At 42.7% G+C, this 19,671-nt stretch overlaps 1 protein-coding gene and 2 pseudogenes across 1 annotated transcript; 2 read left to right on the forward strand and 1 right to left on the reverse strand.

The window, feature by feature from the left end:
* The window catches only part of LOC133761687 (cellular tumor antigen p53-like), a 44,299-nt pseudogene extending 44,148 nt beyond the window's left edge, over positions 1-151 (reverse strand).
* Positions 152-2,321: 2,170 nt separating this feature from the next.
* Positions 2,322-16,208, forward strand: LOC133762105 (cytoskeleton-associated protein 2-like). Its single transcript, XM_062195172.1, is given in 11 exon segments — positions 2,322-2,463; positions 3,281-3,365; positions 4,692-4,770; positions 4,877-4,895; positions 4,898-5,738; positions 6,500-6,704; positions 7,759-7,878; positions 9,877-9,884; positions 13,499-13,612; positions 13,614-13,733; positions 14,535-16,208. Coding segments are annotated over 11 exon segments (1,914 nt in total). The 5' UTR covers positions 2,322-2,393; the 3' UTR covers positions 14,788-16,208.
* Positions 14,866-19,652, forward strand: LOC133762106 (testis-expressed protein 10-like; annotated as a pseudogene).
* Positions 19,653-19,671: the final 19 nt, after the last annotated feature.

The following is a 19,671-nucleotide window of genomic DNA, read 5'->3' on the forward strand; positions in this document are numbered from 1 at the left end:
CGCCGCCATACCTTCTCCTCGCCGTCGTAGATGCGCACCCCGCGCTGCTGGATCACCAGGGTCTCGTTGAGCTCCAGGAGGCCGCTGGTCCACACGAAGCGGTCCATGGCCGACGCGAAGCCGCCCGCCTGCGCCGGCGCTCCCGGGCCGCGAGTCGTGCGCCGGGCGGACGGCGGCGCCCCCTGGCGGCGAGCATGGCGGAGGTCGCCTTTCAGGGAGGGTGGGCACGGGGGCGCGCGCGGCGCTCGAGGACGTGGAGGCGTGCGTGTCGCGCCCCCTGGCGGTCTGCCCGCCAATGGCCTTTTACACCCTTGCTGGGCAGCGCGGTCCACCCCATCCTAAGTCCTCAGCGTAGAGGGAGCCCAGTCTGGAGCTTGGACTTCCTCATTGCCCTTTATGCCTGCGTATCTGTAGCAGTTTTCTTGTCGGTGCCTGGCATTTCATTAAAGGCTATAATTTTTTTTTCAAATGAGAATTGATGGCACGATTTTTTTTATACAGCTGCATAATCTTAAGTCAATTTCTATACAGAAGCCTTCAAAGATTTGATTGGAATGGGATTGAAGAGATCAACTTGGAGAAAATGGACACCTTAGAAATATAGGGCCTCAGCCTGCTGGGGTCTGGGCCCTCTGCCACACGTTCAATCTTTGTGCACGCTGGCATTGGTCGACCTCTGCAAGTTTATTTTCTCTGGATAAATTTAATCTGGCTGTGAGTTATAAAAAAAAAAAAGAAAAAAAGAAATATAGGGCCTTCCAACCCATGAGTGTGTTATCTATATTTATTTAAGGTTTCTTTCAATAACACTTAGTGCTTTCCCACAGAATAAATTTTGCAGAGCCTCCAAAGCTTCGGAACAAGTGATTTCTTCTTGCTGCAATCCTACTAGACCCTGCAGCCCCGACACAGTGGTCCATCACCGCGCTCTTTCCTGCACTGTTTGCCCTCGCCTGCCATCATCATCCTTTGGGTTGTTCCTCAGTGTTCTCTCACCAGCACCCGCCTACTTCACGGGACCAGAGGAGGAACAACTGAAGCCGATTACTGATGTTCCAGGTGCCTGTAGTTTCATGTTAACTGTCCTAATTGTTAAACTGTTCTGTCACTTATTGGGAACCCATGTGTACTCAAGCTGTCTGATGAAACTTCAGTACAGAACAACATTGACAGCAGTACATAAACAGCAGTGATGTCTTAGGGATGATGGGAGTACGACTTGGCTGTTGTTTCTCCCAGAGTTGACCTTAAATGTAAGCAGCCGTACTGAAAATGGGACATTTTATTAAGTAAAAAAAAAAAAAAAAAAAAAAAAACCTACAGAAAATCCCACACCTGCTTTGCTACTAGCTGCCACAAGAGGTCTGAAGACAAGAGTGGACAACAGTGGGAAAAACCTACCTCAGTGCAGGGCCGGCTTTGGAGGTCCTCACAGCTGGGCAGGGGCGCTGTGGGGAAGTCACACCCTCTCACCCCTGTCCCCACGCTGAGACCCGGCTGAAACAGAACACAGCCCCAGTCCAGCCTGAGTGCAGAGCCCAGGCAAGAGGAGCAAAGTGGTGATCTCAGAGCTTAGAGCCGGAAAGGCAGCCTGGACTCTCCCTAACTCTCCCGCACTAAAACCTCCCGCTGGGAGTCGTTAGGTTTCCTCTGGTGGAGGTGTTGGTGGCTTTTATGAAGGTGCCAGTTCTAGGGAGGACTGAGCGTTGTGGCCGCACAGCTAGGCACCAAGTGTCTACAGTAAATGCCTTTCATCTTCACAGGGGAGTACACAGCCTGCAGAAGGGCGCGCCTCTCCCCTCCTTCTCTCTCTCAGCTGAGAATTGTGTGGTATGCAGCCATAGGAAACGGACTTCAGTTCCCGTCTGCGAGCTCAGCAAACGTGGACAAACGATTTCCGAGCTTGTCATCTGTGAAACAGACATGAGGGTAGCGGGGTAACGTGGGCGAGAGGAAAACACTCGTGCTCTCGGCACCCAGTCTGCTGGCTCAGTCGTCCTGCAACAGGCGCAGCCAGAGCACACTTTCTTCCCGTCTGCCTTCCTCTCAGGACCGTGGCCGTCCGGGGACTCGTCCTATCCGCACCCTCGAGACGCTGCTCGGTGAGGACTCGGCGGACCGACTCCTCCTACGCCGCACAGGCGGGACGAAGAGCGTTGTTTGGCTTTGAAACGCACGGGCTCGCGGGCACCGACCCGGGTGGACGCCCGGGCAGCTCCCGGCAACCGCAGCGCAGGCCCCGCCTCTCTGCGCCTATTGGCCCATTCAATTCAGGCCGGCACCAATGGGCGGAGGCGGCGCCCGCGCTGTCGGAGGCGAGAGCAGGGGCGCGCAGTGGCCTGAGGGAGTCTGAGCCGCTCCGCGCAGACGCGCATCCTCCGACCGCGGCTGCTATGAGCACGCCGGCCGTTCCCCGGGACCTGCAGCTGCCCCCGAGTCAGAGGGCCCAGTCCGCGTTCAGAGGTGAGGCTGGCCGAGATGGCGGGCGCGGCGCGAGCCGGCCGGAGGGGCGCGGGCGGGCGTGGGGTCGGCGGTCAGGGCCGCCGGGCCTCCCGCCGACTGCGTGAGGACTCGAACCGTGGCTGTTGGCTCTGTGGTGCTAGTGTGCGGGCTGAGGGCCTCTTGTGCGGTGGCTGCCGGCTGCGGACCGGCAGACACGAGGAATCCGTTTAGCGACGGAGCGAGCGCGCAGGCCTGGGTGGCGTTGGGGGGTCCCGGGTCCGGGGGGCGGGGACGTGGCCGGGGCGGGGCGGGGCGGTGCACAGCCCCACTGCGCCTGCGCCGAGCCCTCCCCGAGCCGGGTCGTGAGCGCCTCCGGCGTGGGGGGCTCCCTGGTCTGATGTTTGGATTCACTTCCTCGCCTCCTTGTTCTGGGAGCCTTGGGGTTAAGTGGGTCTCAACAAATACGACTACTGTTACTTCTTTGTTCTGCAGTGAGAAAACAGTGATTCTCAGCTGAGCCAGTTCTGGCGAGTTAGAGCTTGGGAGTCCATTGTCTCACCTGCCTCTCGGTTCCCTGAGGCAGGGCTTTCAGCACCGCAGACATTGGTTTTGCACACAGTAGAGAACATGATTCTCCTGCACGGTGCTTGTGGGGCCTTTCATGGTCACATTCGCTTATTAATGGAATTATTTCCCAAAGGCAATGCTGAATTGGGCACTTTTCTGGAAATGGAAAATGTGATCTCAAGGACAGCAGTTTTCGAAGTAAAATCTCCACTTAGCAGTATTTGCTGATTTAATTAACGTTGACTTATAGCTCTTATATTTTATTATTTAGAACAAAGGAGACAGAAATTCAAGGAACACCTGTTAAGAAGAAAAACATTTTGTTCATACAAACAGGAAAATCAGACATTATCCAGGTGAGGTCAAATTTATTCCAATTTATTTTTACATTCTTTTTTAGTACAAAGTTTTCAAATCTGGTGCTATTTTGCACTTTCAGCACATCTCAGTGTAGACTAGCCACATTTCAAGTACCTCAGGACCTACATGTTGCTCGTGGCTACATTATTGGATGGTGTACCATTAGATTATTGAGTTTTTCTATCTAAGTTGATTCACATTCTTAAGCAGAAACAAAGGTGTGTGTATGTGGTGGGGCAGGGGTTTCCAAAATGTAGAGATTTGAAGATTGTTTTAATCTCAACTCAACATAGAAAACTCTTGATATTATCTTATTTACATTTTTAGAATTTTACATGATTATGGCAAAAACAAAGCTTATGAAAGTATATGGAAGTAGAAAGACAAAAGTTTCCCTCATTTTCTACAGTTAGCTCATAATAGCATCATTCCAAGTTTTTTGCCTGATAAGAACCTGGGCTGTAATCTATTATTACTACATAATAATTTAGTAATATTATTACTAAAGCCATTATTACTGAAGCCACCATTCAAAATGTGTGCTCCTGGCTGTGTCAAAGCTTTGCCACTTCTCTAAGCTGATTGAACAAAGATGTGAAAGGTGGCATAACCATAGTTATTAATTATTGCAGATATCAAATCTTGTCGATTCTACATGCATTATTTTTTCATGTTTTAACGTAATCTCTAGACTTAGGATCTGTTTTAGAGTCAATGACAGGTCTGACATTTTTCTCCTCTTGTTTCATGTTGGATAAAATCATTAGAATCACCCAAAAGATTGTCACAGCCTGTGATGGTCAGTCTATAATTGTAAAAGGCAGATTAGGTTAGTTAGAGAAAACATTGTTTTGGATAAATGGCCTAAACACAATGCCAACTAAAAACTACAATTTTTAATGTATCCTGGTTTGTGTGTGGTAAATTCTGGATTTCCTTTGGGAAGACTATTTAAAAAAAGATTTTTCTCAATTTAATAAATCTGTTAGTAAGTGCTAAAACTAACCTAAGGAGGTGTTGCTTGATAAAGGTTTTTTTCTGAAGACTTGTTTGGACACTAGATAAAAATGATTTGGAATAAGATTGTTAAGTGTTTACATACTCTATGATAGGGAAGATGATAAGACTTTTAGGAAAATATCTTTTAAATTCCTCAGTTGTCTTGTTTGCTATTGCACTGTAATAAAAATTTTTCTTAGTTCTTGCCTCAACTTAAAATATAAAATTGTAAAATTGGTTAATTGTTCATATCCCCCCCATCCTTCTTCCCAAAAGGAAACCTCCCTGATACAGAACTGATTTCTCTCTTTTTTTTTTTTAAGTTGTGGAGAACAGACAATAATGACATCTGAGGACCAGGTCCAAAAAGGAACAAAAGCTCTGAATCTTAAAACAGAAATGGTAAGGTATGAACATAGAACTCATAAATATCTTTGTTTTTTCCCCTTCATAAACTCTTTCTGAAAGAAATGAATCCTAAAATACTGTTTTGTCTTAACTCTTTTAGGCTGATACAGAAAATCTCAAGGTCCTACAGGGGACAAAAATACAACAGTGGACAAAAATTATGTTCCTTTAAAGCTGTCTAATGAATTAAACAATTCAACCACAGTAATTGACGCAAAGAATTTTGGTGATGATAATCAAGCTATACAATTGTTATCAATTAAAGAGGATCCCCAAAGTCAACATATGACATTAAGCCAAGCATTTCACCTTAAAAACAACAATAAAAAGAAACCAGTGACTGCAGAATAGCCAAAGCAAGATGCTAACATGCCCAAAAAACCTGTGCTTGGAGCTTACCGTGGTCAAATTGTTCAATCTAAGATTAATTCTTTCAGAAAACCTCTACAAGTCAAAGATGCAAGTTTGACAACAACGAAACTTGCAACTACTGTCTCTAAAGCCACAAAGCCTCAGCCTATAAACACTAGCAGTGAAACAGTGAAAAGTGAGCAACCCTCAAATATGACAGCTGCCACTAAATCTGTGAGAGCTACATCTCAGAATACACAACTTGTGAGACCTCCTATTAGAAGTCACCATGATAATACCCAAAACACGGGGAAGCAAAGCATCAGTAGAACCTTGGCCAACGTTACCATCCGGAAAGGGCCTCGGGAAAAAGAATTATTACAATCAAAAACAACTTTATCTAGCATCAAAACTGCTTCTTCTCAGGACATAAAAAGAAACAAGGCACTGTCAAGAGGCATAGTGTCTGAAATGGTAGCCAAACCTACTTCATCTTCTAATACCAAATTGGTAGAAAAGTCAAAACCCGTTGACCAGCAAAGACCTACTATAACAACAGCAACTGTTAGTAGTAGGTCAGGTCAACCCAAAGAAACTGCAGAACAGAGAAAGTAAGTAGTTGTAATTTTCTTTATTTTATTACTTTAATTTTCAGTAGTTTATCACTTTTGGATTTGGCTTATAATTTCATTGAATATACCAGAATTTTTCATGTGTCCTGTCATGTGCATGATGTCATGTGTCATGGGACAATATGATCCAATAGAGATTGTGTTTAATTGTGTTTTATTACTTTGCATTCTGTAACCTAAGTGCAAAATAATTAGGTAACACTTTAAAACTTCTTTATTTAAAAATGAACTTGGGATCTTTGAGCATACAGTTGCTCTTGATGTGTTCAGTATTATATTATTTTTTTGACAGGCAGAGTTAGACAGTGAGAGAGAGAGAGAGACAGAAAGGTCTTCCTCCCTTGGTTCACCCCCTAAATGGCTGCTACGGCTGGCGTGCTGCACTGATCCGAACCCAGGAGCCAGGTGCTTCCTCCCAGTCTCTCATGCGGGTGAAGGGCCCAAGGACTTTGGGCCATCCTCCACTGCCTTCCCAGGCCATAACAGAGAGCTGGCCTGGAAGAGGAGCAACCGGGACAGAATCTGGCGCCCCAACTGGGACTAAAACCAGGGATGCCAGCCCCGCAGGTGGAGGATTATCCTAGTGAGCCCCGGCGCCGGCCAATGTGTTCAGTATTTTTAAACTGTGAACTAGGTGTGTGTCACTAGTGTAGAACTACTTAAAGACCTGAAATACTTTGAAACTTGCAGAGATCTATCATAAATATCAAAGTAATACTTACTGCTGCTTCTAACCATAGAGCTCGTCTGAGTGAGTGGAAAGCTGGCAAAGGAAGAGTATTGAAAAGACCTTCTAACCCAGTAGTTCAACAACCTGAGCCTGAGGGACAAGCTGAAAAAACAGTGGGGTCCTTCTGGACTACCATGGCAGAAGAAGATGAGCAAAGACTATTTACTGAAAAAGTAAACAAGACAATTTCTGAATGCCTGAACCTGATTACAGAGGTAATTTTTATTTTATACAACATTTGTAAAGCATTTTAAAGGTTGAAGATTACTTATTAATTAGATTGTCAGTCTTTTTGACCAAGTAATATCGGTGAGTTGCTGTTGATTTAATGTTGTCAAATTGTTTGCACAGTTAATTAATTAATTACTGCCTTGTTTATTAATTGTGAGATTGTTAGTCTTTCATTGACTGAGTTTTGCACTGAGTTTACATAAATAGGTCAAAGGGATAATTGAGTTTTTACTTGAGTTCCAATTTTGTAAGATGTTAGTATTCAGTGGACAGGGTAGATATTTACTTTTACTTCTGATATTTCTGTTTCTTATCTTTGCTCAACATACTTAAAATATTTTTACACTCATTATGTATTTTACCAAAGGCTAGCAACACGAGTACTGTTAACAGTAATCATTGGGACCTGCGCTGTGGCATAGTGGGTAAAGCCACCGCTTGCAGTGCCGGCATCCCATATGGGTGCTGGTTCTAGTCCAGGCTGCCCCACTTCCAATCCAGTTCTCTACTATGGCCTGGGGAAGCAGTACAAGATGGCCCAAGTCCTTGGGCCCTAGCACTCACATGGGAGACCTGGAGGAGGCTCCTGGCTCCTGGCTTCGGATCGGTGCAACTCCGGCCTTTGCTGCCATCTGGAACCAGTGGATGGAATACCTCTCTCTGCCTCTGCTTCTCTGTAACTCTGACTTTCAAGTAAACAAATAAAATTTTTAAAAATAATGATAGTAATAATTATTTATAATGATAGTAATAATAATTTATCACAGATTAAATTCAGATTAATGAAAATAATTCTCAAACAAAATCCCATTCATCTCTAAACCAGTATCATCCTGGTCTTGAATTTATTGTAAAAATTTACTATTTGAACCAAAATCTTCTGGAGTGATAATACCCCCAAAATATTTTATTTATTGGCTACTGTTTAATCTTGTTTTTGTGAACCATTAGTGGCTAAGATCTATAACAAGACTGAATATAGGATATGATTTTAAAACTTACTCCAGATGAACTTTTTTTTTTTTTTTTTTTTTTCAGGTTTATTTGAAAGTCGGAGTTACACAGAGAGAGGAGAGACAGAGAGAAAGAAACGTCTTCCATCTGCTGGTTCACTCCCCAGATGGCCACAACACTCAGAGCTGCACTGATTTGAAGCCAAGAGCCAGGAGCTTCTTCTAGGTCTCCCACATGGTTGCAGGGCCCTGGGACTTGGGCCATCTTCTGCTGCTTTCCCAGACCATAGCAGAGAGCTGGATCGGAAGTGGAGCAGCCGGGACTCAAACTGGTGCTCCATATGGGATGCCGGCACTGCAGGCAGCGGCTTTACCCGCTACGCCACAGCGCTGGCCCCATAGAGGAACATCTTTAAGCCTTTTGAGGACCTGTGAAAATTATAGTCAGGAAAACGCTGATCCTATTATTACTTTGCTGCATTAAGGTATTTTGTTTTGATACTATGGAATTTTTCTGCCCTGCTGTTTAACTAAATATAACTCTTACATAAACCACTACAAATTCATTTTGGCCATAATATCAAAACCCAACAAAGACAAATATGGAGGGACCAGTACTGTGGCGTATCAGGTAAACCTACCGCCTATAGCACCAGCATCCCATGTGTGTGCTGGTTTGAGTTCCGGCTGCTCTACTTCTGTTCCAGCTCCTTTGTAATGCACCTGGGAGAGCAGTGAAGGATGGCCCAAGCGTTTGGGCCCCTGCACCCACATGGGAGACCTGGATGAAGCTCCTGGCTCCTGACTTCAGCCTGGCCCAACCCCAGCTATTGTGGCCTTTTGGAAAGTGAATCGGTGGATGGAAGATCTCTTTTCTCTGCCTCTGCCTCTTCCTCTTTGTAACTCTGCCTTTCAAATAAATAAATCAATCTTTAAAAAAAAAAAAAAAACAACAAATATGGAAAAAACCCTTAGGCTATTCTCAAACATTTGATAGATGCAAAAATTCTAAATAAGAGGGCTAGCATTGTGGCACAGCAGGTTAACCTGCCACCTGTGACACTGGCGTTGGTCCTGATGGAACTCTAGGCTCCTGGCTTCAGTCTGGTCCAACCCCAATCCTTGCATCCAAGTGGGGAGTGAGCCAGCAGATGGAAGGTCTCTTGCTGTCTCTTCTTCTCTCTCTATTTCGCTACCTTTTAAATAAATAAAATCTTTCAAAAGAAAATTCTAAATAAGGTATTAACATGGAACCACACTATATACAAGAGGATAAACATCAAGATCAAAATTCATACATAACTTTTTCATAATATACATTTTATTTTTTTTTAATATTTATTTATTTATTTGAAAGAGTTACACAGAGAGAGAAGAGAGGCAGAGAGAGAGAGAGAGAAAGAGGCGGGGGGGGGGGGTCTTCCATCCGATGATTCACTCCCCATTTAGCCCATTAGCTGGAACTACGCCAAGCCGAAGCCAGAAGCCAGAAGCCAGGAGCTTCTTTCCAGTCTCCCAGGTGGGTACATGAGCCCAAGGACTTGTGCTGTCTTCTACTGTTTTCCCAAACCATAGCAGAGAGCTGGATCGGAAGTGGAGCAGCCGGGTCTTGAACCGGAGCCCATATGGGATGCCAGCACTGCAGGCGGTGGCTTTACCACAGTGCTGGCCCTGGTTTTAAACTTTTTAAGGTTTCCGATATATGCTGCCAGATTTCTTTCCAGAGCAGATACAGTACCATTATTTTTAGTACACAAAATGAATTTAAAATGTAGAACTCTAGATTCAGGGTTAAAATTTAAATAATAACAAAGGTCATGCTTAATTAGAAATTGTAAGTATTTGGTTATGTGAAATACAAAAAAAAAAAAAAAAACCCACAACTGCTCGGTGGAGTTAATATGTTAATGCCATATTAACCTAGTAATGTGTTCCAGGAGACCATTCTGTTGGCAGTATGCTTAATTCAGTGGGGAATATTTCATATTAAGGCAACTGTTAATAGGCCCCATAGGATGTATGACCTGATCTTACTAGGAATATTTAATAGCTTGAGAAGAAATAGGAAAAGAGGAAACTCTGGAAAGACTAATTAGTATATACAAAAGGAAGAGAAAGATTTCACACAATTGTGTCTTACTTGCTAAAACAGCAAAGTGGAAGTAAAAGCCTTATAAAAAGTTTTCCTCATAATTCTCACTAGCTCCAAAGGTAATGTAAAAAGGTAAAACCAGTACTTAAATCTGATTCAGTTACTCTTATTTTTCCTTAATAGAATAAAACTGGTGTTCTCTAGCAGGAGAATGTTTGTCTTTGGATGGGAAAAAAAAGAGCTATCCATAAACTCTTGGCTTTCTGAAATCTATCACTATAAGATCTGAATATAAGATCCATTTTGCAAATCAAAATTATTTATAAACAGCAGAGAACATGAGTGGGAGATATAAAACAAGTAATAATTGAGACAAGGTTGGGCATTTGGCACAGTGTAAATTAAAAAAACAATTATAACAGACTAGCGTTACCACTTGGGGATGTCTGCTCACGTTGCTCAAACTCTCAAATCCAAACTTTGAACACAACACTTTTTTAAACTTTTTAAAATAAGTATGTATATATATTTATTTATTTATTTGAAAGAGCAGTAGAGAGGACTAAGAATGCCAGAGAGAGAGAGATCTTCCATCTGCTGTTTCATTCCTCAAATGGCCACAGTGGCGGGCATTGATCCACGCTGAAACCAAGAGCCTGGAACACCATCCTAATCTAGATTGCAGGATCCTAAACACTGGAGCAGTCTTCCACTGCTTTCCCAGAAACACTAGCAGGAATCTGGATCTGCGGCAGAGCAGCCTGGACTTGACCCAGAGGTCCAATACGAGATGCCAACATCACAGGCAGTGGCTTAACCCAGCAATGCCACTATGTGGCTGCCCCAACACATACTTTTCCCTAAATCTGAACCTTCTTTTGGTTCCTGATCTAAATGATTGGTGTTATCCAGTTGTCCAAACCAGAATCTTGGGATGCTTGTGACTTCCTTACCCTTCCTATCTCCCTACTTCTGCTTCTCAAGCACAGGGATTAAATATCTTTTTAAAACCCATCTACTTCTTTCCATCCTTCCTCTCGTTAGTGTGGTAAGATCTCCTGTAGCTCCTAGCTGGGCTACAATAGCTGTCTCCTTAGTTTCCTCTCTCTACTCTTGCTCCATCCTAAGCCATTCCCAACGCTGCCAGAGTCCTGTCCTGTCCCTCAGTTGCTCGAATTTCTGACTCCAGCATCTTCTCGTGTCACTCTTCCTCTGCCCCAAACCTTCTGTTTCCTTCTTTTGTCTTTTATTTTCTTCATTTCCCAGGAGGGGTTATACTATCTTTGCTTCCTGGTCTTTTCATGCAAATCTTCCTTGGGGTCAGCACTGTCACATCATAGGTTAAGCCACCACTTGCAGCACTGGCATCCCATATGGGCTCTGGTTTGAGTTCTGATTGCTCCACTTCCAGTCTAGCTCCCTGCTAATGTCCTGGGAAAGCAGTGGAACTGCTTGGATCCCTGCACCCATGTGGGAGATCAAGAAGCTCCTGGCTCCTGGCTTCTACTCGGCTAAGCTCTGGCTAATGCAGCCATTTGGAGAGTGAACCAGTGTATGGAAGGCCTTTGTCTCTCCCTCTTTGTCTCTAGCTTTTCCCCTCAAATAAAAAAAAAAAACTTGGGGCATAGCAGGTAAAGCCTCTGCCTGCAGTGCTGCATCGCATATGGGTGCCAGTTCAAGTCTCAGCCACTCCATTTGCCACCTGGCTCTCTGCTGCAGCCTGGGAAAGCAGTGGAAAATAGCTCGAGTCCTTGAGCCCCTGCACCCAAGTGGAAGACCCAGAAGAAGCTCCTGGCTCCTGTCTTTGGATGGACCCAGCTCTGGCTGTTGTGGCCATTTGGGGAGCGAATGAGCAATGGGAGACTTCTCTCTCTCTGCCTCTGCCTCTGCCTCTCTGTAACTCTGCCTTTCAAATAAATAAATAAATCTATTTTAAAAAATCTGCTTTTTCTTTACCTAATTCTCACTTATCCTTTAGACCTTAACTCAAACATCACTTTCATGATTAACCTACATTAATACACCTTTTCTTCCTCCTACAACCTAGGTTAAATATACCTGCTTTGTACTCCCTGTTTTTTCCCCTATGCAATATTTAGTACACTTGGTTACTTGTTTAATTGTTTGTCTCATGTTTTAAATAGTAAGCTTGATGGACAAGAACGGTATGGAATCTCCTGACCACTGTATCCCTAATACTAATGCAATGCCTGACATATATTGGATGCTTAAATTATTTGTTGAATTACTGATTCCCTATTCCCTTTTTCTCACCTTGGTCTTTCACTCACTAAAAAAAGTCAGTCACTTATCAAGAAACATCTCTTAGTAAAACTCTCTAATAATTTTCCTTAAAATGAAATTCAGAGACCTTTTTAGCTTAATGGATTTATCAGGATGTCTCATAAGTATTTAAATCTAATGTATTTTATTTTGAACTCTTTATCTTCTCATACTGCTTCTGCATACTCATTGTTCCTTTCTCCAAAAGGGGAAAAAAATATCTCTTCTGGCATCAGTGACTCCTAAGCAAGAAATTTTTGAAGGAACATGCATACTCATCTATACATAGACATCATTTTATTTGTTCATGAAATCCTGACTCAGAAATATTTCTCAAATGGACCCTTCCTTCCCTTCTTGACCTTTCTACTTACAACAACTTTGCCTTCTTACCATTATAGATCTTCCTTTTCATTCCATGCCTTTCTAGACAATCCTTCACATCAATCAAATATATCTTTCTCTCCAATGAAATTTTTATCAAATTTCTTGCATATAAAGTTCATTACAATTGTGCGCCTGCCTACTTGTCAGCTCCTCACCTCCTCCCCACACTGCCACTTTTCTCATTACCCTACCTTCTAAGCACATTAGCTCTTTAATGTTTTTATTTATTTATTTTAAGGATTTATTTTATTTATTTGAAAGGCAGAATTACAGAGAGGCAGAGGCAGAGAGAGAGAGGTCTTCCATCTGCTGGTTCACTCCCCAGGTGGCTGCAACAGCCAAAGCTGTGCTGATCAGAAGCCAGGAACCAGGAGCCAGGCGCTTCTTCCAGGTCTCCCTTGAGGGTGCAGGGGCCCAAGGACTTGGGCCACCCTCCACTCCTTTACCAGGCTGGATTGGAAGTGGAGCAGCTGGGACCTGAACCCGTGCTCATATGGGATGCCAGCACTGCAAGTGGCAGTTTTGCCTGCTATACCACAGCGCCGGCCCCTAATGTTATATTAATAGGTCATTTCATTTTATGTGTCATACTAAGATTTCTTTCTTGGTCTTGTCCATTACTCATTTTTCAAGACTCGGGATAAATGCTATTTGTGAAGCTTAAGCTTGCCATCTCGGTGTACCACAAGCAAAATTAGTTGTTCCTTTTTACAGGTTATAATAATCCTTGATTCTTTTTTCATTTATAGTGCTTATCTCATTTTACAATTATTTTCATTTTTCAAATGTTTATTTCATTTTACTTACTTGAAAGGTAGAGGCACAGCTGGAATCAGGGGCACAGCCAGGACTTGAACCCAGGCACTCCAGTATGAGATGTAGACATCTTAGCTGCTAGGCTAAATGCCCATTCTGATGGCAGTGTTTATGTAGGAGAATTGATGGTTAAGAAATGGCAGTTTGGTTTCATTCTTTTATTTTGCAAATAAGGGCCAACTAATAATAACTTTAATGTCTTCTGATTTTGTTCCTAAAATTTGGCCAAAAACTTACACTAAATAAGTAAATGTACCAAGGAACAAATCCAAGAAGGCAACACTGAAGATAAAGATCTTAATCTAGAACCAGTAAAACAGGAAATAGAAAATAAACATCATAGAAATGTGGTGTTTCAAGATTGGAAAAGAACAAGATGATAAAACAAAAGATTCAACCAATGATGTTAAAACCCCCAATACTAAAACCAGAGCAAGTTGCATAATTAAATATAATGTATCCACTACACCATACTTGCAAAGGTAAACTTTTAAAATATAATGGCTGAGATTTGTTTTCATGCTTATGGATAATAAATATGGTATTTCTAAGGTAGCTCCAGATTGGAACTATCATTTATTAATATTGACAACTTTTGATCAAGTTAAATGTAATTGGACCATTTCACCTTTTAAATGCTCTGTTTGCTTTGCTTTTTTCTAAATATTGCCATTTTGGAAAAGAAAACTTCTACGTCATTTTAGGAATCTCTGTATATCGCTAATAATAGTAGGTGTTACATTTTAGGAATTAACCAGTGAAGTATCTACTGTATACAAGTTCTAACAAATGATGGAAGGAGTAAGTTCCTCTCTTCCAGGAGGTTACAATACCTGTACCTTTCTACAAGACAAGGAATCACAGGGCTGTAACATATAAGTTATAGAATGATAAATAGCATAGACGTACAAAATAAAAATGTTCACTTTGGGGCCCAGCATAGTGGTATGATGGTTAAAGCTTCTGCCTGTGATGCTTGCATCCCACATGAGTGCCAGTTCATGTCCCTGCTGCACCACTTCTGATCCAGCCCCCTGCTAATGGCCTGGGAAAAGCAGCAGAAGATGGCCCAAGTGCTTGGATCCCAGGGAGACCCAGAGGAAGCTCCTGGCTGCTGGCTTTGGACTGGTCCAGCCCTGGCTGTTATAGCCAAATGGGGAGTGAACCAGTAGATGGAAGATCTCTTTCCCTCTCTGTCTCTCAATACCTCTGCCTTTCAAATGAATAAATAAATCTTAAAAAAAAGTTTTTATAACTCTGGGAATAATTTTGTGTTTTATCAGTGTAAAAAAGAAGATGCAGTTTGAAACGAATTCTACATATAAAGAGCTGAAGTTTCTTACACCAGTGAGACGTTCCCGTCGTCTTCAAGACAAGACTTCCAAATTGCCAGATATGTTAAAAGACCATTATCCTTGTGTGTCTTCACTGGAGCAGTTAACAGAGCTGGGAAGTGAAACCGACGCTTTTGTCTGCCGTGCTAATGTAGCACTCTGCACGATGTTCTCCGAGACCAATACAACAGAAGAGGAATAAAGCGCTGATGAAGAATAGGGTTTTATTCTTCCTGAGTGTTGTCTTTTGTGTGGCTCTGTATTTCCTTTTGGTCTGGAGATGGCTAAGTCCCTAAGTATTCTTAAAAGTGAGCTCCTTTCCTAGCATTTATCTTATAACGGGCATTACCTTTCTATGCAATGAAAACATAATCCTGCCTTGTAAATCTCAATACTTTTCTTTAAAATAAATAGTTTAAAACAGCTAGTTTACTGTGTTCCTTGACTATAAACAGGTTTGGTCATGTTAGCTTCTTTACTAAATCTAAGTACAGTAAGATGTATTATCAGAAAATAAAATATTCTTGATAAATTTTCTAGTTTTGCGGTTTTTTTTTTTTTTTTTTTTTTTTTTGACAGGCAGAGTGGACAGTGAGAGAGACAGAGACAAAGGTCTTCCTTTTGCCGTTGGTTCACCCTCCAATGGCTGCCACGGCTGGTGCGCTGCGGCCGGCGCACCGCGCTGATCTGAAACCAGGAACCAGGTGCTTCTCCTGGTCTCCCATGGGGTGCAGGGCCCAAGCACTTGGGCCATCCTCCACTGCACTCCCTGGCCACAACAGAGAGCTGGCCTGGAAGAGGGGCAACCGGGACAGAATCCGATGCCCCGACCGGGACTAGAACCCGGTGTGCCGGCACCGCAAGGCGGAGGATTAGCCTAGTGAGCCGCGGCACCGGCCCTAGTTTTGCGTTTTAAAAAGTTGTGATAATTTTCTTTGATTGAGTAGAACCAATTCCCTTCAAGTATAAAACAAGGTTTAGCTTGCTTTTTCACCAAATTCCTGTTACCCAGACTGTTGTGCCCTGTTGTGTCTCTTGGACTGCTTGTGGTTCTTCACTGTCATTTTCATCAGTGATAGCCTGTGTCTATTGTCTCTTGGCCTCTTACTTATAACTAAGGTCACCAAAAAGGATAAATAGCCTATTCCTAAAAGAGGGTTCTTTGTGTAAGAAAGACAAGAAGCCACATTTTGTAGATATTTGAAACTTTAATCTGAGTTCCTTTTATAACTTGACTACCTAAAACATTAACTTCCATAGCTTCATTTGGTAGTTTATGAACTATTAGAATTGAATTAGGAAAGGGAGTATATAATATTTAATAAATTTCTTGTTGAGGTATCATTTCTAAAATAGTTAATATTTATATTTGCTTTCTCCTCTATAACAACTTTACTTTTCAGTCATGATTCCAGCAAAATAAAATTTACATACTGTAGGATCTCTGTCTTTAATGTGCTGTACACTGTTATTTAATGCTATAACTAGTAACTCCAACAGTATTTTTTTCACTTTGTGTTGCTATATGGGGGCAAACTGTTGAAATCTTTACCTAATATATACTAAACTGATCTTCTGTATATAAAGAGAATTGAAAATGAATCTTGATGTGAATGGAAGGGGAGAGGGAGCGGGAAAGGGGAGGGTTGCGGGTGGGAGGGAAGTTATGGGAGGGGGGAAGCCATTGTAACCCATAAGCTGTACTTTGGAAATTTATATTCATTAAATAAAAGTTTAATAAATGAAAAAAAATTTACATACAGTAAAGCATTTTCTCTCCATATATAAATCCACCAATAAAGCTGTTTTGTAAGTCCCAGAACTAATATTTTCATTTCATACATCCTTTTGTAACTCTAAAGTTTCAGATAAGTGAATTGTAAAAGATTAGTTTAAAAACTATGTATGTAATATGAGTGTGGTAAAAATCATATACTTAATCTTATGTATATTCATTACATTTGTATAATATCTCTCTTCTATTTATTGTGTTCTTATGTTCTAGAGGGTAGGATTTTTATTCTTTTTTAACTGCGTACCTGATATGTATATAATAAAAATATCTGTATAGTGGTGTTTCAATGACATTTATTTTAACCAACATTTTATGAGATGCATAAATGAATCTAAATGAACTACAGTAAATAAATTTAAGTTATTTTTGGGGCCAGTGCTGTGGCATAGTAGCTAAAGCCGCTGTCTAATGCTAGGATCCCATATGGGTGCCGGTTCAAGACCAGGCTGCTCCACTTCCAATCCAGCTCTCTGCTATGGCCTGGGAAAGCAGTGGAAGATGGCCCAAATCCTTGGGCCCCTGCACCCTTTTGGGAAACCCAGAAGAAGCTCTTGGCTCCTGGCTTTGGATTGGCCCAGCTCTGGCTGTTGCAGCCATTTGGGGAGTGAACCAGCAGATGGAAGACCTCTCTCTGCCTCTCTGGCTCTACCTTTCTCTGTCTTTAGAATACATAAAATAAATCTTAAAAAAAAAAAAAAAGTCTGTAGGGTTGTTTTGAGGATTAAATGAGTTAATATGTATCTAGCCCCATGCTAAATATTTGCATACATTAACTCACTTAAAAATAATATAGCAGCAGTTCAACTTCAATCCCTGTCCCCCAAAATATGAGCTGAACAAATTTCATTTTTTCCTTTGGCCTTGGCAGATGGATTCAGGAGGTTGAGAGAAAGTGAAGGACTTCAGGAACAAAAAGAAAATCCCTATGCCACTAGAAAGCCCATTTTCATCAATTGGAAGGAACATGCCAATGACCAGCAACACATCCAGGTTTATGAAAACGGATTCACAGCCAAATGTCAGTTCACAGTTCAGGCTATGGTATCTTGTTGGAGGATTAGGTGGTATGGATGAAGGCCTATCATCTACTGAAGACCTGAAAGGATTTATTGAGATAATAATTGCATGACTAATTGAATGCTGCATTGAAGCTGTGCCTCTGCAGCCAGCTGCTTCTGTTTGAAATAGTATGGAATGAGAGCCTCTACAAGTTATGCAGCAAGTCCTTATTATTTCCCTTTTGTGGAAACTGTCTAAAGAACAAGATGAAACCCATAAATTGGAATCATGGCTTTAAAGAATTGCCTTATTTATTTCAAACACCATTTTATGAGTCATTTTCTGTATGCATTAAACAACCAAGAACAGAAGGAAAGAAAAGCATCAAGCATTGCACGATTTTCTCCAATAACATAGATCAACTCTTACTGAATTTTTTTGTTTTTGACAGGCAGAGTTAGAGAGAGAGACAGAGAGAAAGGTCTTCCGTTGGTTCACCCCCCAAATGGCTGCTACGACCGGTGTGTTGCGCTGATCCGGAGCCAGGAGCCAGGTGCTTCCTCCTGGTCTCCCATGCGGGTGCAGGGCCCAAGCACCTGGGCCATCTTCCAATGCCTTCCCAGGCCACAGCAGAGAGCTGGACTGGAAGAGGAGCAACCAGGACAGAATCCGGCGCCCCGACCAGGACTAGAACCCAGGGTGCCGGCACTGCAGAAGAGGATTAGCCTAGTGAGCCACGGCACCGGCCTCTCTTACTAAATTTAACACTGTTTGATATCATGATCTCCTTGGCAAACGCCTCAACTTTGCAGAAAGGTTCCAATTGGATAGAAATGATCAGAAGATTTGTGACAGAGACCCTTGAAGATGACTCTAGGCTGAATGGTAAGCAACTGAACAGATTGTTGGAGTGTCGTGGAGGTTAGTGTAGATACAACACAGCAGAGAGGCTAGAGACTCTGATTAAGGCCGTGTATACCTTTTATCAGCAGAGGGGCCTTATCCTTCCAGTTCAAACTTCGTTGGTGAAGTTTTTCAGTAAAATCTATCAGAAGGAAGAACTACAGTCTTACAGATTCAGATACCGTAGTAAAGTGTTTTCACGTTGGCTGGCTGGTTTACCATTGCAATTTGCTAATCTTGGCTCCTGAAACCCTGAGCTTTCTACACAGCTTATAGATATCATTCATACTGCTGAAGCAGGAGCAAATAAAGAATCACTAAAAAGTTTACAAGCTACTGCTCTCCGAATCTATGATCTACAGGAAGGCACTGTGGTGGTTCTCCCTGCAGAGCCTCAGCAACATTTGGTTCAGCTTGTACATTTTCCACCCAGTCTGCCTGCTGATCTACTTTCTCAGTTAAGTCGTTGCTGTATTATGGGAAGACTCAGTTCAAGCTTGGTTGCTATTCTTATCGGGATACTGCGCATGAGATCATCATTTTCTGGATGGAAGTATTCAGTTAATGATTGGTTGATCAGTGATGTGGACTATGTCAGCTTCTTCTTTTCCACACTTGCAGGATTTTCGAAAGAGGAGTTGAGTTGGCTTCAGAGGCTTTGAGGAGTTCCTCATGTCATCCAGACCCAGCTTTCCCCTGTCTGCTCTACCTTATGGATTTGGATCAATTTTTATACCACTGGGATGTGAGAGAGGCAGTTTGTCACAGTTTATTGGTTATCCCTGTCCCAAGTCAGAGCTTTGACATCCTGCAAAGTGCCAGTAAGCATTCGGTTGGGTTGAATGTAATTCCTGACAGCCGGCTGTGTTTCTGGTGTTATCTGTAAGCTCCTGGAGCATGCATGTGTAGTTAGTGAGACTCTACTGCCATTTCTGGCTTCTTGTTGCTACAGTCTTCTCTAGAGAAAGGAGAAGCAGAGCATCTAAGGAAGAGGGACAAGCTGGGGGGGGGGGGGTGGGAGCTGCGTCTCTACCTTGGCTCTTCCGCCTCGAGTCCTCAAGTTGATGCAGAGCCTGTGGGTGAACAGGGTTGGCCTGAGGAGCTGCCTGTGGTGGGCCAGCTGTTTCGCCTGCTGCTTCAGCACACTCCCCTCAGACACACGTGTTGACCAATGCTATCTTGGTCATCAAGAATATCCCAGCCTTGAAGAGCAGCAGTGTGCAGGAGCAATGTACGTCAGTGACTTACATTATTGCTTCAATGTGTACATCACGGGGCAGTACCCACGGGCCCAGCGCCTTGAGTGCAGGGTACTGAAGAGGAGCTATGGTACCTCCTGTGGGAAATTGGGTATTCACATCTTATTTTGAAGAGAGGCTGATGTAAGAG

This window comes from Lepus europaeus, chromosome 6 (assembly GCF_033115175.1).
Source record: "Lepus europaeus isolate LE1 chromosome 6, mLepTim1.pri, whole genome shotgun sequence".
NCBI lineage: Eukaryota > Metazoa > Chordata > Mammalia > Lagomorpha > Leporidae > Lepus > Lepus europaeus.